The 23,160-nt window shown below is 46.4% G+C and overlaps 1 protein-coding gene across 2 annotated transcripts in view; it reads right to left on the minus strand.

The window, feature by feature from the left end:
- The window catches only part of Galnt17 (polypeptide N-acetylgalactosaminyltransferase 17), a 508,402-nt gene that overhangs the window by 264,793 nt on the left and 220,449 nt on the right, over window positions 1-23,160 (minus strand). The window contains exons 1-2 of one of the 2 annotated variants that reach the window (XM_023714399.1): window positions 18,115-18,403; window positions 6,807-6,973 (exon numbers count right to left, since the gene is read on the minus strand). In XM_023714399.1, coding sequence (XP_023570167.1) covers window positions 6,807-6,973; window positions 18,115-18,149 — 202 coding nt within the window. In that variant the 5' untranslated portion in view covers window positions 18,150-18,403. Of the gene's footprint in view, window positions 1-6,806; window positions 6,974-18,114; window positions 18,404-23,160 lie in introns of those variants that run through there. The other variant, XM_004630407.2, reaches the window with a different exon arrangement.

Genomic DNA, 23,160 nt, shown 5'->3' on the forward strand with positions numbered 1-23,160 from the left:
CTGTCCTACCAATTTGGTTTGAAACTGTCTCATTGCTATTTGTCTCTCAATAAAATTATGGGAAAAAATTTAAAAAATAAAATAAATTAAAATGGGATTACTGTGAAGAATACTAAATTTGTAGCTGATACTGGTGATAGGATATAATTCTGTAGATTACAAATAATTCCACAAATTATTGGATAATGCAAATTCCAAGACAGAGGCAAAGCTTATTTCATTGTATTTGTACCTTTTTATAATATCAAAATGATCTTTAGTTATTACTAGTCAAGATATTGCAGAATCCATCTTTGTAAATTATTTCTTATATTGAACTCATAGAAATAAAAAAACAATAAAAAGACAACCTCTATTTTATGAGTAAGGTTCTCAGACATTATTCCAAAGAAGACAGATGAATGACAAGTAGTCAATCAATTGGTCATTAGAGAAATACAAATAAAAATCACAGGTGACCCCACATATTAAAAAAAAAAAAAAAAAACCAGAGATAATAGTTTATCTTCTGAGGCTGTCGGGAAATAGAAATCCTCTTGCCTTACTGGTGGTGGCATAAAATGATGTATTTTTCAAAGAAAAGATCCGGGACACATTTTCTAAAGAACTAACCATAGCATTATCACAAAATTCAGCAAGTCCACTGCTAAAATATGTTCAAGACATTGAAAAGTTCCCCACATATGAGTGTTCACAGCACTACTATTCCTACTAGCCAAGAAGTAGAAATGGCCCAAATATCCATCAACTGACAAATGGATGAAGTGTACTGTGTCCATACAGTAGAATATTATTCAGTCATGAAAAAGAAAAGCCAAGTATAGACAGATGTCACCCTGTGGATCAACTGAGAAAACAGTGTAAGTAAAAGTTGCCAGGCACAAAAGGCTACTTGCTGCAGATTTCATTTATCAAATATCCAGAATAAGCAAATTCATAGTGATGGATAAGAAAGGGGGAAACTGAGAGACTACTAACAGGTACAGGGTTTCTTTTAGAAATAAAAACCTTAGAAATGTCCTGTAGTTAGCAGTGGTATATACCAAACACTGTGAATACGCTAAAGCTGCTGAATTATACATTTCAGAATGGTGTGTTTAAAGAGATGAGAATTACATCTAGATTAAAAATAAGGGGGAAAAATGAAATGGCCATGCATGGAATAATGATGCTGTACATCAAGAATTATGCCAGTGTAACTCCCTGGACCTCCACTTCCCTACCATCGCCAGGTTCGCCATGAGGCCAGCAGGGCTACAGTGTCCAAGGGAGCCAGGGCAGCTGCCGGGAGGCAGAGGGCATTCGTGCTCAGGCTGGGGTGTTCTGCACTGGGAAGGTGGGTTTGGGAATCGTGAGGACTCACATCGAACAGGAGGTCCACCAGTGAGAATCTGAGAGAGCCGAGAGAGAGGAGGAGCAGCCCCAGAAGGCTGAGGGAGGCACTGGGAAGAGAAGCTTGTGAGGGAGGCAGCTGCCGACAATGTTAGATGTGAGCAGAGGTCCAGATGCCCCTCTGGGTGCCACCCTGAAAGAGCTAAAGACGTCCTCTTAGAGTTGACCGCACCCATCCATCTTTATAGCAGCATAACTGACAGGAGCTAAGCCGTGAAAGCAACTTATGTGTTCATCAGCAGATAAACAGAGAAAAAGTGGAGTTCGCACACCATGGAGTACTACTCTGCTATAAAGAAAACTAAATTTGAGTCATTTGTTGGAAACCAGATGCACCTTGAGGCCATAATGGTAAGTGAAAGAAATCAGACACACAAGCCCAAGTATCACAGGGTTTCTCCTGTTTGATAAATTCAAAGCATAAATAATGAAAGCGCAAAATAAAAGGCAGCTGATGGGAATCAGGGAGCTGGAGCTTTTGTAAATGGGAAAGGGATTAAGAGGTGGAGGGAGGGGGAGGGGAGACAAAAAGAATCCAAATGTGACATGTACACGCATGTATATGTACCAACTGCCCACAATAAATGTCTTCATTATGTACTGCAAATGTGTATTAATAAAAATAAAAATCCGGGGGGGGGGAATCCTGGTTATGATGCAGGCAGGTAGGTAAACAGCAGACCTGGCAAGGCCAAGCAGTGGCTAATTTGGCCTACGTGACTTCAGTTGGATACACGGAGTACAAGAGACTGAACCTTGCTTGGCATTGGCATGCAGGGTGAACGAAACACATGCTTTAAAAATCTAACACTTGGGACAAGGAACAGAACTCAGTCCTCCGTCATCTATTTGGGCCAACCCTGAGTCACGTCACCTTATTCATGGGCATCCAGCTGGGCCAGGACATGAAATGGTCTGATCAAAATAGACAGTGAGTGTTTACATTAAAAAACATAATCTGTTTTTTTTTGTTTTTTTATAATAAAAGACACACCATCATAAGCTCCCCTCAAAATCCTCCCCCTCACTCAGAACACAGTTATACCATCTCTCCGGCCCCTTTCTGAATGAGTTCTGGAAGTCCTCTTCTTGAGTTATGCTGCTGTGGCTGCCTCCTTGCCCTGAACTGACTCAAAACATTTCCTACTATGGTCCCATTGACTTCCCAGGACAGCAACGAGTCACAGGGTACCCGACCTGGTCAGTGAGATGCACCATGATATTTTTATTTGATAGACATTGCTGTAAACATAGACAATGAACTGGTTCACAAAGTGGCAAGAATGATGGGAAAACTATGTTTGAAGCGAGGAGAGGATTTTAAGGGGGTTCATGGCTATTTGCCTTTTACTGTTATACATTTTTAAAAATCTAAACATTGATGGTATTTTTCAACCACATCTCCTATAGCCCAAGAATGGACTGCTGAGACCTAATTAAAATTATGTTTGTAGTACATTCTTAATTTTAAAAAAAGGAAATGATTATGCTTCCTACTTCAAGAGAAAAAACAGCAGAACCTTTACTTGTTTATATTATAAGATCTTAACTATGTAAATGTGCATGTAAAAGGAGTCAGGGCACAAAGGAATGAGCAGTTGCCTCAGGTTAGTCTCCTCAATATTTGTTTTTTTCCAATTATATTTGCTTTTTTGATACATTCAAATTTTCCTCCAAAGAGTGTATGTTACTTTTAAGATCTGAAAACCAAATTGTTCAGCTAGAAAAAATAGTGCTTTAATCAAACTTGAACAGAAGGTAAGCAAGGATGACAATACTAATGTTGGAAGAACAAAATTCTGGGTGAAAAAAAAATACGCTTTTAAGATAAAGAGAACATTACATAACAGCAACAAGCGCCGCTAATAACAAAGACACGCAGATACAAATCTATAGCTGCCAAGGAAACTGACAACACGATGCTGAAATCAAACATTATTAAAAACACAGGAAGGAATAGTCATTGTGGGAGGAAATTTTAGGACATCATTATAAAAAAGACTTAAGAAAATAAACTCACTCTATCTAACTACACAAAATTGATGTCGGGCAGGAATTGAATTCTGTGATTACTGTGTGTGGGGGGGTCTTTTCAAGTAGATATAGGGCATTTACCAAACTTGATAAAACAGGAGGCAAAGAACATCTGAATAAAATCAAAAAATAATAATTTCCTCTTCTTATGAAAGAAAAGGCATTTCTGGTCTGGAGAAAATGTTTAGGTTAGATCCTGGGATTGGCAAGAAGACAATGCACAAAGAAGGCCAGCTCCAGGCACCTTGGTGTGTGAAGGTGGAACAGGGCCCCAGCAGGTTCTGGAAGGTGGGGCAGGACTGAAGCTACACTGTCTGCTGAATAAGGTCTCTGGAAGGCACGCTCAGCAGACTAAATGCCTGCTTTGGCAAGTGCAGGGACCAGGGTTCGATTCCTGGTCCCACATGCCACACTGGCCCCACCTCCTGGGTACAGAGTTGGTGAACAATTCTGGGCGTGGTGGCGCACACCTGTAATCCCAGCTCTGGGAAGGCTGAAAACAGGAGGATCACTACGAGCCTGAGCTACATAGTGAGACCCTGTACCAAATACAGAAAATGAAAAAAAAAAAAAAAAAAAAAAAAATCTCTGACTCCCAGCTCAGAAAAAGACTCTTTCAGACTAGACAGTAAGAAGTAAGAAAAGGAGTTATTTAGGAATTGCATATTCAAAAATCAGCAATAGCTGTCACCTCCCTTGATAGGGAAAACCCATTTTGCAAATGAAAATGAACAGAGAAGAGGGACACTTGCCAGTAAAGGAAATCAACAACAACCACAACAAACATAGTAAATGAGTTTTGGGCCTTGAAGCTGTGTTTTTATGTTTAAATTCACAATGTTTTCTTTTTTCCTTTATTCTTTTCTGCCCTACTTCAGTCCAAACCACATTCTTCCCCTCCTCTTTCTGCACTCACTGATCACCTTTACCTGGATCCTACACAAGAACCACTGAAATGGTGCTTTCAGATCGGGCTCAGGGCTTGCTGTTTTAACCTAGCAAATGTGGTCCCCACGGTCACCTGGACATTGGCAGATTCTCAGCTCAACTCCCACCACCCTGAAGGCGAATTTCCTGTGGGAGAAGTTCCAGAAGGTTCCATGCTAGTGCATCTGATGCGGCAAGAGTACAAATGCCCCCAGCTGCCCCTCCCTGGAACAGGTTTGCTTTGGCTCAGTGGTCAGGCAGGGCAGGGGCTATACACCAGCTCCCAAGGTCTTCCAGGGGCATTCAGCACCCGTGGCCACAGTAATCTGCTTTGGGGCAGACGCCTTCCCATTCCAGTCTTACTCCCCCCACCCCTGTTGGTGTTCACTTCACTTTCCAAATACATTACTTGTACTCAAAGCTTTGCCTCGGGTTCTCTTTCTAGAGGATCCCAAACTAAGATACTTGCTGAATGAGCTAGATGCCCAGCCTGTACCTCACACCCACTGCCTCTTTAGCTTCTGCACCCCTTCTCTGGATGGGCTCTGTGGACGCTTCCTGGGGGAGCAGGCCCACAATGAGTGCTCACTACAGATCAGCATGTCTACACCTTACCCTGCCTTTCTCGCTTTGCTCTGTGCCCTGTCTCCCCACCGTCCTTCCGAACCCTACCTGGCTCCATCACTCCTGGCTTGCATGGACAGAAGCACCGTTGAGGTAAGGGGGTTGTAGCAGGTGTTCCAAGGGCTGCCGAGGAAGGGGAGGGGGAGCCTTGCTCAGGAGCCTAAGAGACTCCAAACAGTTACTTACAATCTCCCTCACAAGAAGACTACCCATGTCAGGCTTCATAGCTACTGGTAATGAAAAGCCAAAGATAAAGGCTGTGACCATTAGCCATGATACAACCTGATGGGTGAGGAAATGTCCCAAGGACTGGGAAAGCACACTTCCGGGTTTGCCTGGTGGGTTGTGAAGCTGTGATGTTAGGGACTACATCCAGCCCCTGGCCCTCTTTCTCTCTGGTACTGTTTCTCTGCTGTGCTTCCCAGCTGCCAGGAACCAAGCCCCTCCGATCCACTGTGCTCTTTCACTCTAAAGTTTCTGCCAACCATGGACTAAATCCCTTGAAACCATGAGCTAAATTAAATCTTCCCTCCTTTAACTTGCAGGAATCTGTTGCTGTGTCTCAGCAACAAGAATACGACTGATGCAAAAGGAGAAGATAGGGGTGTGAGACTCCACACGAAGGCCAGTCCTTACGAACTGGAGGCCCTGGTGAAGATACACTGCGTGGTCCAAGTGAACTCAGGCCCTCATGGACAGCTGGCAGTTCAGAAGGGAGAGAAGACATCAGCTCCAAAGTGGGAAGTTCAAATAAGTGCTTGCCTGGCAAGCACAAGGTCCTGAGTTCGATCCCTGGTACCACATACACAAAAAAAAGTGAGACTGGGTGTGGTGGGATGCACCTGAAATCCCAGCTCTTGGGAGGCTCTAAACAGATGGATCACTACAAGTCTGATCTAGTAGTGGGACCCTGAACACCCTGTAGACCCTTCCCTAAGACGAAAAAAAAAAAAAAAAAAAAAAAAACAGTGGGAAGTTCAGCTCTGTGCTCCTGAAAATAATTAGGCTGTGAACAGGACCAGTACCTAGCTACTATCTCACCGTCTCTCCTTGAGACCCTCCCCTTCCTCTCCCCCTCCCCCGCTGCTCCCCCGTCCTTCTTTCCCTGCTCTTCCTCTTCTCCATCCTCTTCCCTGTCCTCCTCAGCTCCCGACAGCCAGGGTAGCGGTCCACTCCCAATCCTGCGGTCGCTCACAGGACAAGCCTCCTAGCCACTGGGCAGGTTCACTCTCTAGTTTGTGACTGTGGTGTGCTTAGCAGGATTTCCCTACAGCAACCACAGTGCATTAGGTGGTCTCCGAGCCCACATGGGGCATAGAGTACACGTCAGCCTCTGCCACACCTCTGGGCCACACAGTCGTCTGTCTCCCGGGACCTCTGAGGAGTGTTGTTACTGTCATCCAACCTTTGCCTTGGGTGTTATTTGAATTAATCCACTGTTTCTAGTAGAGTTGACTTCCAAAGGATCTGCAAATGCCTCCCACTTCTCCCTAGCATCCTTTCGGGAGAGAGCGGGTCCTGGGAGAGATTCTGATACACGATGAGCAGTTTCCAACACACGGCCAAACTTTCCATCTCAGGAAAGAGCAACAGAGGCAGTGGTGGGAGATGGTAGAGGAGGCAGGCAGCCCTGCCCCACTGTCCTTCCAGGAAGTGTGCACAGGAAAACAGATGCAGATCCTTGCCTTGCACTGTATTCTTAAGCTCTGAAGGAATACTGAACCACTGACTCTAAAACAGCATCCTCCCTCCAAGTCCCCCATGAAAGGAGAGAGGCCCTTCTGTCCTGCTGACCGCATGACCTTGTGTGTGGGGCTCGGCCCCCATACCTTCGTCACTGTTGTCATCCACCAGGATGATTTCCTTCAGTAGATGGGTGGGTGTGTGATTGACAGCGCTGTGGACCGAGCGCAGGATGACCGACAGGGCCTCATTCACGAAGATGAATATGATGGAGATCTGGGGCAGCTCCTTGGAGTATTTGAGCTCCTTACACCTGGAGAGAGAGCGGGAAAGCAAGTCAGAGGAAGCCTGAAGGCAACACAGCCGAGGACACAGGGAGGGACTTCCGCTGCATGCTCCTCGGTGCTCTCTCAGCATCTCCTTTTTTTTTTTTAAATTTTTTTTTTAATTTTGTGGGACCGGGGATTGAACTCAGGCCCTTGAGCTTGCCAGGTAAGCATTTATTCTATTGAGCCATCTCCCCGGCCCCTGAGCATCTCCTTTGCTAAGACCCGAGACTGGGCCTCAGAGAGGACATCTCCGAAGGACCCTACTCCCCTAAGTCACTCCACCCCACCCACATCAGAAATACCAAGCAGAAAGAAGGCATACTGAGGGGTGCAGATCTGCTCCTTATACAGTATGCGTCTCCCCTGTGAGACAACACAGTGTGCAGCGCGACACAGTGGGGGGAGCAGAACAGAAAGAGACTGAGAGATGGAGTGAGAGGGGCGCAGTGCTGAGGAGAGAGGCGAGAAACAGGGCTGTTTTTTATGCTGAACAGCTTGGGCTATGTCGGGCCGTATTAATCACAGAGGCAATTTTCAGAAGAAAATAAAGTTTTGTTACAATATACATTGGTGTCTCCTGGAGGAGACTGTCCAGGGATCCATTGATCATGCAGCCTCATTTTTACTCTGTCGCTGTAAATCCATTTCTGGGGGATGCCGGGGAGATTAGAAGGGCTGTTGGCAGGTGCCGGCCCAGGCTGCAGACAGGAAGCATCTCATCGATGGGGTAGTGATCTGGGGGGTGAGGGTGCGCCAGGAGGTCCCTCGGGGCCCCTCCTGAATCCCAAGCTCAGCAGTCCTGCGGATGCTCCGGCTCAGCCCATTACTCAGCAGCCAGTGCATGCCACACGCAAGCTGTGGGGCCCACCCCTGACGCTTAGTGCTGCGCTGCTCCCCAGCTCTGCTTTCTGTGGGCCGGCGCTTGTACCAGCCTCTGGGCCTTGCAGGTGGGAAGGATGTCCAGATGTCACTGCACCACAGAGACTTCCCTGCCCGCGGGTACAGGGCAGGCACAGTACAGGATGGAGTCGGACAGCAAACCCCCGGCTGGGGGGGGGGGCACTCCCTCTTGGTAAAGTGAGAAACAGGAAAGCCTTCCGCGGATGGGGACCTTGGTCATGACCTACCATGGGCCCTGGTGGCCAGGAATAAATCACCACTGGGCCACGCGTCCCCGGGGCGGCAGCTTGCATCACCTTTCTGTATCTCAGTTTCTCCATCTGCAAAACTGTTAAGTGAGCTGGTCATGGTGGCGCACAATTGTAATCCTAGCACTCTCAGATATGAGCATCGTGAGTTCTAGCCCAGTCTGGGCAACTCAACAACTCAATGGGACCCTGTGTCAAAATAAAAAACAAAATGTAAAAGGCTAGAGATGTAGATCAGAACAAAAGCTTTGGATCCGATCTCTACTGCTGCAGAAAAACTTATGAATGAACATACTGTGCCCAGCTCCAGACCTGTGGTAAGAATCCACAGACATAGAACCCTGGAGAGCTCCGCGAGACACTAAAGTGTCTCTCTTAAAAGTTTCAGGCTGCCTCGCTGGAGCCTTCATTCTCCGTGCTGGCTGCTTTGCTCCTGTTCCTGCACTGGCAGCGACCGAAGTCCGGCTTCTGGAGCTTGCCCTCAACTCAGACCCATCCCCCGGGACCCACCCAGGACTCCAGCGCTGCCCTGCTGACAGTCACCTATCCTAGGCCTGCTGTCTTGCTGTCCTCATGCATTTGGGCCCAAGGCAGAAACAGCATGGCAAAAGAGCCCGCAAGTGACAGCTGCTCAGGGCCCGGAAGCCAAGAAGCAGGGAGAGAAGAGAGGCACTGGGGACCAGAATTCCTCTGCAGGACGCATCCCCAGCGCCCACCTCCAACCCTGCCCCGCCTCCTACCAGCACATTCAGCTATGGACAGATCTGCTGATGGCAGAGTCCCTATGACCTTCCAGACCTCACTTTGCCACAGAGATTTTGGGGAGTGTTTCATAGGTGAACCACAACTCAGTGTTTCTAGGATACTCTCTCCTATGGAGAGGATGCTCAGAAATGCTGGATAAATGGAAAGACTGGCAACTGATGTTCCACACATTTTCTGTATGGAGCAGGCTCAGGAGCTGACTGACACATATACTACTCCAGTGTGAAACCCAATGTCTTACAAGGCTGACTGCAGGAATGGAACAGATGTATGGAGACGTAGAAAGAGAGAGGGGCCTCTCAGCCATAAGAACACACACAGAACAGGAACAGAATCGGCTGCTGCCCCTGGGGGATGAGGATGAGCCAGTTTCCACAATGGCCTGATGACCTAGGACACAGATATACCTGGCCTGCACCCTGCAGCAGGGCTGGGTGTGAGGGTGCACCCACTCCTGCAAGGTACTGGGTGCTGTGAGTCAGCGCAGACCCTGGCTTCCTGTGCCATCATACCATGGAATGTAAGGAACCAGACAACATCCACCCCCACGCTGGTCTCCCAGGCTGCAAAAAACCTGGAAGCTCACAAGGATAAAAGGACACATTCTTGATGGGAGATGCCCAGGGAATGAGGAGGGGATGGTCCACTGTATACACTCAACACCCCAATATCCATCACTGGGGGTGTTGTAAGTGCCTCCTAGCAACACAGAATCAGATCTTGTTCCCAGAAATGACAGATTTCCTTCCAATAACTATTCAGTAAGCAATAAACAAGCCCTGGTGTGAAAGAGGACTGTTGACGGGAAAGCTATCTTGAGGTCTGGATCAATTGCAATCAATGCCCAAGGCCTGAAGAGGGCTACAAAGAAATCCAAACTCAGGTTCCTCCTCTCAAAGGGCTGATCAGGTATTGGGTTGTCAGTGAAGCTGCTTCACACGGAGAAGACAAAAAAAAACAGAGGAAATGGCCAAAGAGAGGAGGCCTTCGAGTCCACGGACAGCTTACTGCCCACAGGATATCAGCCTTTCTGTCTATAACCCATGGGAACTTGAAGTCCGTAACTCCCCAAAAGTGACAATCTGTCACGCCTTCCACTTGTCCCTTCCTCTACAGCCGCTGGCTGTGATGTCACCGGACACCAAGAATGCCCACAGTCTTATGCCAAGGATGGTGAACTGGGGACTAGGCCACATCTAGGAAGCCACCAGCAAGAACCACAGTTGGAAGAGAAGGTCAAGGCTCGAGCCCCACAGCAGGGAAGGGATCCAAGACCCAGAAACCTGTTCTCATGCTACCACATTTTAAGGGGACAGCACACGTGACCACAATGTCATATCAATGAGAGACTCCAGGACACCCTTGCTATCCAGTCTGCTGACCTGAAGACAAACTGATGTCCCCAAGTGTCCCCATCACTGAATAGATTTAGATGCGGTGTGGTCCAGAAGATGCAGTGGGCAGATAACAGATGCTACTGCTTGTCACAACAAGTGACACTTACACAGTGCAGGTCACATGCTGTAAAGTGCCAGAAGCTGCCATGTACTGCACTGTCATGTCTATTTCACAGAAACCCTTATGAAGTTGGGCGATACCACCATACCCATTGCACAGATGAGAACTCTTGGGCCTAGAGAAGTGAAGTCTCTTATCCTCAGTAACACAGCAAGTATGAGAAAACACTCAGGGTACCTAATAGGAATTGCACCTTGAGGTGTTGAAACTCTCCCAAAAGACACTGACCAGCCAAGGCAGCTATGGCAATGTTAGGGTTTGTGTCTATGTGTCCCCCCAAAGCCTCATGCAGTCATAGGGCAGCTTCTGGAGTTTGTGATTGATTATTGTGAGTGTGGATGCTGAACCTGCCCTGGGGCAGGTACTATGCATTACAACGTAAGGAGGGAAGAGAAGCTAGCTGCTGGAGCTGCTGCTATTCCTCCCCTTTGCTCTCTTGCTCTTGGCCTCCCCATGAAAGGATGCTCTCTGCCATGTGCCACTGCCTTGGAGACAGCTGAGTATGGACTGAAACCTCCAGTAACTGGGAACTAAAACAACCTTTCCTTCCTTTATTTTGGGTGTTGGGTGTTTGTCCCAGCAATGAGAAAAGAGTAAATGAGACAAGGAGCTGTAGGGACAAAATTCAGTGTGACCTCCAGCTCCATATTTGCTAGCCAGGTGGTCACAGCTAAGTCATATAGTCTTATAACTATCCATCCTAAAAGCCCCCAGCAAGGGGTGGCTTTCTGAGGCTGGCTGCACCATACCCTTGCATGGGCTGCTGGGTGGCTTTTCTAAGAGCAGGCCAGCAGAACATCCTTCAAGAAGAGAAATGAGCCTGCCCTCCCATTGTGAGTACCATGGCTGGTAGGGGTGTAGGCAGAGCCCCTAGCATCCTGGCCGTGAGTCTGGACAGGGTGTCACACTGCGTGCATACCCTTTGGGGAATTAGCAGAAGCCTCCCCCACCTGGAGGTCCCCAATTAGTTGAGGCCAGACCTGTTCTCAGTCACGCTGCAAGCTTGCAAAGGTCCTGCTCCCCATGTGCTCCTGTGGCCCTGTCACCCCCTGCATGCTGTGCTGTCCCTGTCATGTTCACTGTCCTGCAGCACAGGGGCATAGTCTGTGACCTTGAAGATGACAGTGTGTTGGTCCATGCTCAGGACAGCTGGGTAAGCGCTCACAGGACAAAAGCTCAGGTTCCAGTCCTTGTCCCTTGGGTCTCGTTGAAAGCAAGGGCTTCCCTTCCAGGGTCTAACTGGGCTGTCCCTTGCTCCACGGTTTATATGACTGTCACTGTACAACTGCTCTGCAGAGCCTTCCTGGCTGCTCAATGGGGCTCCCGGGTGCAAAAATGCCCCTTAGCTACCCCACTGTAGTCAAGAGACAAATTACCACGACCTGCCCCTGCTCCAGACCTGCCATCAGTAACACAGGGTTCCGGACTGTGACAGCTAAAGCACATTAAACAGTCCTAACGAGGCAGCTGGTAATGCCATGCTGCAAATGCTAAGGGGCAGAAGTTGCACCTTCCATGGCTATAACAGATGAGCGAGGTGGACCAGGAGGGCAGCGGAGAGGAGCTGCAAGCTGGATTTGAAAGATGGATCACTGGGTCAAACTTGCACAGTCAAGAATAAAGAAAGCAGCAGACAATTAGCATGCGGCTGAGCATAGATGCACCTTCTAGTTCCCTTCTAGTTCTCTTCCACCACCTTGTAGAAGAAATCCTTGGAAGCTTGTTTCGAGTTTCAGCGCTAAGGAGCCAGGCTCACTAGGGAGTCACAGATTTCGTATCAGGGTGCCCACTGATGGCTTTCATTTCCAGATCCTCCACAAACATACAGATGGTCATAAAGACATATTAATGGGAGTTGCGGCAGTTGACCAGGGCCGGTGCACTCCCAGTACCACGCATCCCCCTACCAGCCACCCCCAAGCTCTTCAGGGTGTGGAAGGCAACACGGGGAGTCTAAGGGAACAGGAGATTTAAACCAGAAATACCACCTTGACACCGCAAGAGCATCCACACGCCAATAAGAAAACACAGGAGGATGGCGGCAGGTCTGGAACAGCTAGTTTCTGGGGTTCAATTTTTCCTGTGGTGGTATCTAGCAGGTAGAAGTACCCAGAAAGGAAGACTAATGTGGAAAAAGGCCTTCTCTCTTGACTGCAGCCTGAATTCCAGGAGCTGGCACAAGCTTAACCACAGACATGGTCCGTGTGTACCCATATGAGCTACTCCAGCCCATGAACTGTGGCCAAGCATGAAGAGCAAAAGGGGTGCCTCTTCTACAATAAAAAGGCCATCACCCCCAAACCTGGAAATGATCACGCATGTTGACTGATGCAAAACACTGGGACGTCCTGCATGCTTTCTAAGGACCAAGTGCTTTCTACTGCCAACGACCTCACTGGCTCTTCAGCAAGGACATGTTCCCTGAATGTTTCTAGAATGTTCCTTCCTCTGCTGCATTCACTGTGGGCATGAGGTTGGATTATGAAGTTAGTCGCCAAGAAGACTGAACTCATTGCAATGGTTAATTTTATGTGTCAGCCTGGTTAAGACATGATAACCAGCTAGTTGGAGAAACATTATTCTGGATGATCTTCATGTCTTATGGTAGATTTGGCATATACAGACTGTCCTCTGTATCATGGAAGAGATTCTCCAGTTAATGGAGAGCTTTATGAGGAGAAAGTCTGAGGTGTTTAAGAAAGGAAATTTTGCCCAGAAAAAGTCCTCAGATTGAAATTACAGCTTCTTCTGTTTCCTAAGTCTACAGCCTGCCCAATCGCCCTGCAGATTTCAGATACACTGGCCTTTACAATCATGCAAGCCAATTCCTGAAAATATTGATCTCTCTGTTCAAGGTCACTAATTACTAGGGAAATTCACATTGAAACCACAATGAGATATTAGTTTATACCCATTGGAATAGCTACCATTAAGAAACTCAAGAGTAAATAACAAGTGCTAGGGATGATGTGGAGAACTGGAACCCTTAAGCACTGCTGCTGGGGACATAAGATGGCACAGCCACTGCAGACGTCAGCATGGAAGATCCTGAAAAAGCTAAAACAGAATTATTCTAAATCTAGCAATTCCATTTTTAGGTATATACCCCAAAGAACAGAAAGTAGGGTTTTGAAGTCTTATTTGTACAAGTATATTCCCATTCACAATAAACTAAAACAGAGAAGCAAAACAGTTGTCCAGGAATGGGTGGACGGACCAGTAAAATACGGTGGAGTGTCCATCCACCCACTGGCCCACGCATCCACACATCCACAACGCCATGCCATTCAGCCTTGCAAAAGAGGATACTGATGTAGCCTGAGCACACATTAAGTGAAGCAAGCCAGTCACAGAGAGACAAATACTGGATGATTCCACTTAGGCGAGGGACCTAGCATGGTCAAATTCTTAGTGATAGAAAGTAAAATGGGGATTTTCAGTGGCAGGAGAGAAGGGAGAAAGAGGAGGAGTTGTTCAATTCACACAGGGCTTTGGTTTTATAGAATGAAAAAGGTTTGGGATATGCATGGTGGCGGAGGTCACAGAACACTGTAAATGTAGTTATAGTACAGTTCAGATGCTGAACATTTATGTATTATTTTACCATAATAAAAATAATTCTCTCTTTCTCTTCAGGACACACACACACACACACACACACACACACACACACACACACATCATTAATTCTCTGTGAATCCCCACACACTGCCCCTATATCTCAGAAGAGAAGATTTCACCAGATTGAGGTGTCACTCCTCGTGTAAGAACCTAGGCGTTGTAATGCCTTGTTCCCGCCCCAGCCTTGGATTCTCTGGTAGGAGGTCTGGTTGGGCCGTCCAGCTTGGACGCTGCAGTGCGGTTGCCTCCACACTTCTGCAGCAACTCTCCTGCCTCCTCGCTGTCTGCGGCAGGAGCACTACAGCCATCCTCAGCTTCAGCAATTGGTTCCCTTCTATTCCAGTTGTCTTGCCTCTGCTCTCAGAGCACCTTCTCTTACTCTTGCAGGGCCCAGGCCACTGTATTTTTCTCTCAAGTCTGTTCTCCTGTGACTGGCTTCAGTCTTCCTGTCCAGTAGAAATCTGTACACTTCCCTGCCACCATGCTCTGCCTTTATCTCACCACTGGCTGCTGGAAATGGGACAAGTCTTAGGTCTCTGATGGCCATAGAGCCCCCAGAGCTTCCCTGCAGCCATCCTGTGTGACAAGTCAGGGTCTGTGACTGCATCCTTTCCCACTGTCCTCATGCTAACCTCTCTCTTTCTGCCATAACCTGCATCTCCCACTCCACAGCGGAAATCGAGGCCACTGGCAGCAACCTCCAGGTGTGGTCCATAGGTCTAGAGCAGCAACCTCCATCTTCCGGATGTTACTGGAATAACCTACCTCTGAGCTCACCCTTTTGCCCTCTCCCATGACCAAAGCTGGGTCCAGGAGTCAAAGTTCACCTGTTCACCATGCTGTGGGTCCCCAGCCTCCCCAGCTCAGGGCCCATCTGTCTCTTGTATGTATTCCTTTCCTGACACCCATTTCTTTTTTCTTTTCCCTTTTCTTCCAGTACTGGAGATTGAACCCAAGGGCTTCAAACTATACTGTCTTCCCAGTTCTTTTATTTTTAATTCTGGGACAGTTTGCTTTGTTGATGAGCTGCCCAGGCTGGGCCTCCACCTGTGTTCTTCCTGCCTCAGCCTCTTGGAGGGCTGGGACTATAGGCATGTGCAACTATGCCAGGTTCCTCTGCCCACATCCACTTACTAAACAGGACTCTAGTCATTCTCATCTAAATAAATCCCTTTTGTGCAGCCTTAAATGTCCTCTTCTCTGCTCTGCCTTCTATCTTCCCTCCTTGCCTTTCATTCCGTCTTTGCATAGTGATCATCTGGCCTCTCTGAGTCCCACTCTTATTAAAATCTTTCTTGTTCCTCACTCCAGCACCATCCACACATTCAGAATCAGTGGCAACTTCCTGACCTCACCTTAACTGACCACCTTACCTGCAGAAGTTAAAGTTGTCCCTTTCCTCCTACAGAAGGCAACATGCCCTTGAATCCTAGAACCCTGGCTATTGCCCCTCCCTTTTCCCGCTTCCCTCCCATGCGATCTTCCCTGGCCATGCATTCTAGCCCACGAGTTTCCTCTTGGCCCCAAACTTCCAAGTTCCTGAGGCTCTTTCTTCTGGTCTTCTTTATTGTCTCTTCATCAACTGGTCCTGGGTGAGCTCACCTAAGGCCCAAGTCGACAGCCCCCACTAATACAGAGAGGACTCCTTCACCCAGGCAGCTGCCTCCTCCTGGGCATCTCCACAGGGACAGCCATCAAGAACCCCAAGTCCAGCATGTCTAAGACAGAACCCCACTATCTCAGTGCCTTCTTGTGTTGATGAAACATTCTATCCTGTGTCTTCATGAGACAAATTAAGGTCAAAACCCACTCAACACGTCCAGTCACTCTCCAGATTATAGAAATTCTGCCACCTTCAGGATCTCTTTAGGACATTCCCCCCATCCTTTGTTTCTTATTAGTATATGTGTCTGATAAGTAATAGTTGCATTTCTCTTGGGAAACTGGAACTTCCACAGGTCACAGAAACCCTTTCTACCTCTCCTGTCTTCTCTTCTGACTCCCCCATCCCACTTCTCTCTCCAAAGTCTATCTCCCTGCTTCCTATCATCTGTATTTTATTTTTGTCTTAAAATTATGTATATTTTGAGTTTTTCATATAAGAGAAATATGCAATATTTAACGTTCTGTGTCCAATTTCTCACACTTAGAATTATGGTCTCAATGTGCATGCATTTTCTTATGAGTGATTCAATGTTATCCTTCTTTATGGCCTAGTAGTACTCTCTTGTGTGTAGCTGTGTGTTATTTTTTTCTTTTTTTTTTTTAATTTTAGGGAAGGTTCTACAGGGTGTTTAGGGTCTCAGTGCTAGATCAGACTAGTAGTGATTCTCCTGTTTACAGCCTCCCAAATGCTGGGATTACAGGTGCATGACACCATGCCCAGTCTCAATCACTGTCTCAGAGTGCCCCTGGGGCAGCATCGGCATGGCAGGCCCAGGATTCAAACTCCCAGCCCCTGCACCTGCTGGCAGGCACTTTAATCCACTGAGCCATCTGGCTGGCCTATCTTTCTTTCTTTTTTTTTTTTTTTTTCAATGTTTTTTTGTTTTGTTTTTTGTATAGAGTCTTACTAGGCAGCTTGGACTTACAGTGATCCTCCTGTTTTCAGCCTCCCCAGCACTGGGATTGCAAGCATGCACCACCATGCCTGGTCTCAGTGGCCAGCTCAATGCACCTGAGGGCAGAGCCAGCACAACGTGGTACAGGCGATCAAACCCTGGTCCCTACACTCCCCTAAACAGGCACTTAGTCCGCTGAGCTATCTTGCCGGCCCACTAAACATTTTCTTGAACCACTTGATGTACTGATGAACATACTGGCCTCTTCCAAGGTTTAGCTTTTTTTTTTTTTTTTTTTGGTAGAACCAAGGATTGAACTCAGACCCCTGCACTTGCCAGGGAAGTGCTTATTCTACTGAGCCATCTCCCTGGCCCCAGGTTTAGCTATTATACATTGTACTGCCATAAATACGAGCACGTGCGTGTCACTGTAACTCCTTCAACTGCCCCTTTTTTCCTACTGCCTGAGTTCCAGTTCTCATCTCTGACCTCCTGATTGACACCAAAACTGAACCAAGCTTCTGGCCCTCGCCACCTGGAATCAGGTCCATTGTATGCTCTGCATTACCCATTGCTATTAGAATGAATGATCTTCCTCAAATATAAAGGTGATGACACCACTCTTCTCCTTAAACTATCTCTTTGCTTATCCACTGCTTTCAGAATACAGTTCAGACTCTTCCGCCTTGCACCGAAGTTGGACCCACTCACTTCTCCGACCTCCTCTCTTCTACCTGCCCACCAGCCAGGCACTATAAAAATCACATATCCTGGAACTGGGCATGCTGTCTCCCCATTCCCACACTTTTCTCTCAGCCTCAAATGCCCTTCCTGCTGCCCAACCCCTCTTCCGGCCAGAGTGCCCCAATCCAGCTCAAAGGCAAGTGTTTCTTCTTTGTTGCTGTCTCCTTATATCTTAGTCATGTTTATGTCATCAGGATATAACACCTAACAGCTGCAACATAAAGGACGAGAGGTTCATTTTGACCCAGGGTTACCTACTGTTCATGAGGCCTGGGGATTTGGCTCAGCAGTAGAACACTTACCTAGCAAGCTGGAAGCCCTGGGTTCGGTCCCCAGCACCAAAAACAAAAACACAAACAAAACAAAACAAAACAAAACCCTCCCCTAAAAAACAATTCAACCAAAAAAAATAGAGTAAAATAAAAAAAAAAAATCAAAAACAAAAAGGCAAATGTGCACACAGTCCATGGTCTGCTGAGCATGGTAGAAGGGCCTGGCGGAGGAAGAGTGCTCAGCTCATGGCGGCTGAAAAGCTGGGAGCAAAACAGGAGCTGGAAAGTACACCGGTCCGGGCCATGCCTGTGACGGCCTCTACCCAGGCCTCACCTCCTCATGGCATACTCAGCCCTGAACTTTCCAAAGGATGAACCCACTGATGAGTGACAGCCCCTGATCCAACCACCTTCCAAAAGCCCCGCCTCTGAGTGCAGAGAGTTTTAGGGACAATTCAGAGCTGAACCACAACATGCCAACAGCCTGGGCTCTTACCTCCATTCCTTCCCACCTGGCCAGCCAGTGCACATCTTCTTTTTATTTCCCCAGAGGCCCGCACACTACTCGGCTGAGAAACAGTTACTGAGTGAACGCATGAAAATCCTCCTCCCTGCCACACTTATTCCCTTTGCCTTTCCTGATCAGAGGTGTCACTTATTTCCTACCGCAATCATAACATCAGTGATAGCGCCTCAATGCTTAAAAGATATCCTGAACACAACTGCATGTCTGTCTCTCTTGATTTACTAATCAGGGCTCAAATTCTCGAAACTGCTCGGGTCAAGTGCATTAACCAGCCCAGTTCTCCCGCCTCGCTTCCCTCCTTCTCAAGCCTCTCCTCTCATCTTAGGAGAGTGGCATCATTTTTAGCAACAGCAGACCTTGCAAAATGAGACATGGGGTGCAATAACTGAGATGCATGAGGCCTCTCTCTTGGAGTGCTCCTTATTAGGGAATGCTAGCACTTTGCTGAGTGGCTTAATTTTGTCCAGCGAGCCCTACAGTTCCTGCAGGAAGAGCCCTACACCTTATTAGCTCAGAACCCCCACAGAACAGTCTTGGGGCCACACTGCCAACCCTAGTCTTTGCATTTCCTTGTCTATCCTATCACTGACATCAGGGCAATTTTCATGAACTGAGATCCAGCCCAATCCATAGCATAGGTCTTTATCTAGGGGTCTATGAAGCCCCAGAGCGAGTTCTAAAAGGTAAAAGGTGATGCATGTGGGATTTTTTCCTGAGGAGGAAATCATGCCTCTCTTGGGCTTCACACCAGAGCATGATGGGAGGGCTGAATGCAGGCCACATGGCCAGAGAGCACCTTTACCAGCGTGCAACCCAGGCTATGATCGTGGGCTCTGGCCCTGCTTTCAGGCCCCTTAGGGTCAATAGAGCCCTGTGTCTTCTTTGCCAGACTTGTTCCTACAAACATTGATTTTGGATTATTCCCCAAGACATTTTTGATTCTTGGATGGGTCACCTCCTGGCTCCATGGCTACCTAGGAAGTATTTTTCTCTAAGTCATAAAGAATTGCTTTTCCAAAGGCAGGGCAATTGTCTTTAGCCAAAAAACCCAGGGGGCTCAGCTTTCCTTGGCCAAGTTCATGGTAGAGTAGGAGTTCCAGACACGGACAAAGAAGCTACCTGTCTAAGGTCAGGATAATTTTTTGAAGCAAAGATGGCTGATTCTCCTTCTCTAACCTGAGGACTAAGCATAGTTCTCTGCTCTGTTCAGCAATTTTATTTTTCTAAAGGGGAAGTAAACACACACACACCCCTAGGAGAGCATCCTTTACATTCTCAAATCAGTACATGAGTGAGTCTGGGTAGGATGTAGTTTATCTTACAGGATTCAACTAAAGCAAAAAGGAAAGAAGGAAGAAAACCCCCAGAGCTTTATTAAGCAATGGCTCAGGAATAGAATTTCAAAAAAACAATTAAAGGTAAATTAATGCAGACAGTTTCAGGTCAGAGCTAAGAAAACCTTAACACTCAAGGCACTGGAAACGTGGCCTATGTTTATTCATGCATAATGTTTATCCTTTTGCCTTTCTAAGGGGAATAGAGTAAGAGGGGCAGCCAACTGCTGCAGGAAGGGTGGAAGCCCATAGGAAGTAAAGCAAATTGGAAATAATAAACGTCTTTATTCCAAAGCCCAGCAGGTCTCCAGCTTGGCCAACAGGCTTCTTCATAGAAACATAAAGTAATAAAAACCTCTGTTTTCAGCCAACATCTCATCTCACCCTATCGCTCCTGGCTCACCTGGAGCTCCAAAAGGGTCTATAAGTTTGTACCATGTAACTTCTGCACAGCACTGGGGTGCATTTTACCAAAGTGTTTTTCCTTTTAATATTCTTGTTAAATTTCACAGCCAAACCTATCTTTTTGACGGGAACCTTGATGTTTTCACCACTGTTTTGGAAAAACTCAGTCCTACAGTACAAGAACTGTCCCCAGGGTAAAACAGAAGAGAGGCAGCCAATTCAGGGTTGCAATTTACTGGGGGACTCACTGATGGAGGAGTGGTTCCAGGTCCCAACAAGACCAGTTGGATTCCAGTGATTTGGGTCAGAATGAGTGGTGCATATACGGGTTAGAACAAAAGTGACTTTGTCCTGGTTGGCGTGTACCTGGTGTATCATGAGATAATATCCTAGAGCCTAAATCCAGGGTCCAGGTGTAAATCCTCACATATAACTCTTAATAATTTTATCTTTATAGTTTACTGGAAAATTAAGCAGGTAAAACCACTACGGTCAGCTGGTCAACCATGGCAGCTTTAAGCTATAATCATGTCAAGCTGTAGACATACACCCAGAATTCCATCTTTTATGTTATCTGACTCTGAGCTATTTTTTAATTCTTCCAGTGACACTGGGGATCCAACGTAGGGCCTTCACACAGGGCTATGTCCCAGCTCTTTTGTATTTTTTTTTTAAATCTCAACACAGCGTCTTGCTAAGTTACTAGCTACCCAGGCTAGGCTCAGAATTGCAGTCCAGAATGCTGAGATTATAAACTGTAGGCATATGCCATTGTGCCCAGTTTCTTGAGTTCATTTTTGTTCTTATAATCTCCATTCATAAAGGAATCCCAAGGACAGAACAAATCCAACTCTAAGGTCATTCACCCCAGCCTCTAGGCCTACTCTAATCTTAATGACGCCGTACCTATCTTAGCCCAAAACTGTCATTCTCTGACAGTTCTCTCTGTCTGTCTCTGTCTCTGTTTCTCTCCATTCCCACTCTACCCTACAACATCTATGGTGACAAAGTGGATCCTGTTTATAAAGTGTGGCAAAGTGTCCTTGAGCTATAATCCTTCAACCCTTCATGTGCCCATACCCTTTGACTTTGAAGTTTTTCCCACCAAACAGGCAACACCTGTTTTCATGACCCTTGGGATTTAGACTTGGTTACATGACTTTCCTTGACCAGTCAAGCAAGGCAAAGTGCTCTATGCCACCTATAAACATGGGCTTCATGAGAGGTTCTTGTGCCCTTGGCATGATGTTGGGAAAGAGGAGCAAGCCCACTGGGCCCAGGAGAGGATGGAACTCAAGCAGTGAGGAGGTGAACCTCAACTTGTGTGAAACCAGCCACTGGAGCCACTATGCTAAGAACTGAATAGTGCAGATATTGTCTCATTCCTTTTCACCATGAGCCAGTAACACAGGTATCCCTATTTTGCAGATGAGAAAGCTGAGGTCCAGAATCACTTGTTTAATCACATGGTAGGGAGAGCTAGCTGATCCCAAATCTACCTTATCCCAAATTGGCTTGCCTTAGCCTCTTGGTATGGTTTGTGTCCAGTTGTCCCCAGAAAGCCTGATGCAGTCATGGGGCAGGCCTCTAAGTTTGTGATTAATTCAGGATCCAGTGCTGGGATTGTGGGTGTGAGCGCTACACCCACCCTGGGGTGGGTAGCCTGAATACAATGTAAGAAAGAAAGGAAGGCCAGCTAGCTTCGACTGCTTCTGCTCCTCCGTTTGCTCTTTTCTGCTTGCTGACACCATGAACTGCTACACATTTCCATGTGCCTCTCTGCCTTGGAGCCAACCAAGTATGGACTGAAACCTCCACTGCCCGCTGAATAAACCTTTCCTTCCTTAATTTTGGATGTTGGATATTTTGTCCCAGCAGTGAGAGAAAAGCAACTAAGACGCCTCTGAAAGTAGGCAAATATCTAAGAAGGAAGGCCTCAGCGAAGAGACTTCAACGGATTCTGTTTACTCCTTTACATTTCACTGTTATCTCCAATTTTTCTATCTTGGTTATGTTTCACTTTTATACTTCAAAAAATACTATACATGCTGCTTTTTAAGAGATTTCTATGGAAACAAGCTTAGCACTTGACAAATCATTTCAACACTGAACCTGAAAAAAAATAAATAGGTAAGAATAAATAACAAATCCATTGAAGGGAAAACGATATTAAGGAAATCCAAAGACTTATATGACATTATATCCATCACAAATGGATGTGATACAATTTAATCAACAATGGCCCTAGATCAAGTCAACCAACAAATGAAACAAAGTTGATCTTAGAAAACAGAGCTGATCTTAGAGACTCCAGCCAAGAAGTTACCACAAGGTGAAGGTTAAGGAAAGACACACTCCATGTTTAGCGTTGGTAGAGTCACTTCTACTAGATAAAACAGTGAAAGTTTACCTTCCAAACACACTTCAAAAACAATTTTAGGTGGTGTAAAAACAACCAAAGGTAGAGTTCTAAATTCAAGAATTTTAATTTCAAGAAAATAAAATTAAAATATAGGTATCTGCACAAATTCTTGAGAGTGAAGAATTTTTATGTTTAAACATAATAGCTTGCTAACTGGAAATTATTCTGTTCATCAAAATAAAATTAATAGACAATAGTACACTGCAAATTACTAGCAATTACTAAGGCGTCAAAGACCCTACCTTTTTCAGTAACAAAAACCCAAAAGCACAATTAACAAACAAAACATAGGAACAGAGAAGAAAAAAGATAAATACCAAAAATCTACAAAAATAGGTAGAACTTCACTAGTAATAAAAGACACTCAAAGAAAATAGTGAAGTGCCATTTTGTCTGTGGAGTCATAAATCATTTTGTTGCTTCTTGACAATTTCTCTCAATGCACAAATATAAAACTGGAAGTGGACCAACGCAGTTGAATTCATGGGTGACTGAACCACGTTGGAAAACTGAACTGCAACACTTGACTCACAGCCTTAGACTGTCACACAGGAGTGACATCAAGCAACATGGAGAATGCACATGCACGGTGTTGTCCCACTATTGCCCTCGGAGGCCACAGCTGGAAAGTTCTGAGTGAAAGCCAATGTCATATCTCTTCCAACTTTTCAAATGCAGGTGCATAAGAGTAGGGTCATACAGCCTGACTTTGTGTTTCTTTTGAGGACAACAAACACAACTCCCACTAGCACAGACCCCCAACCGTGTTCTCTGTCCATAAGCCATTTCTCGACAGGCTTGTGCAATAAATATAAAATCAATCACTCTGCTTGTGGACTTTCCTTGGTTGGCAAA

The sequence above is a fragment of the Octodon degus genome, unplaced genomic scaffold (assembly GCF_000260255.1).
Source record: "Octodon degus isolate 3935 unplaced genomic scaffold, OctDeg1.0 scaffold00035, whole genome shotgun sequence".
In the NCBI taxonomy this organism is placed as follows: domain Eukaryota; kingdom Metazoa; phylum Chordata; class Mammalia; order Rodentia; family Octodontidae; genus Octodon; species Octodon degus.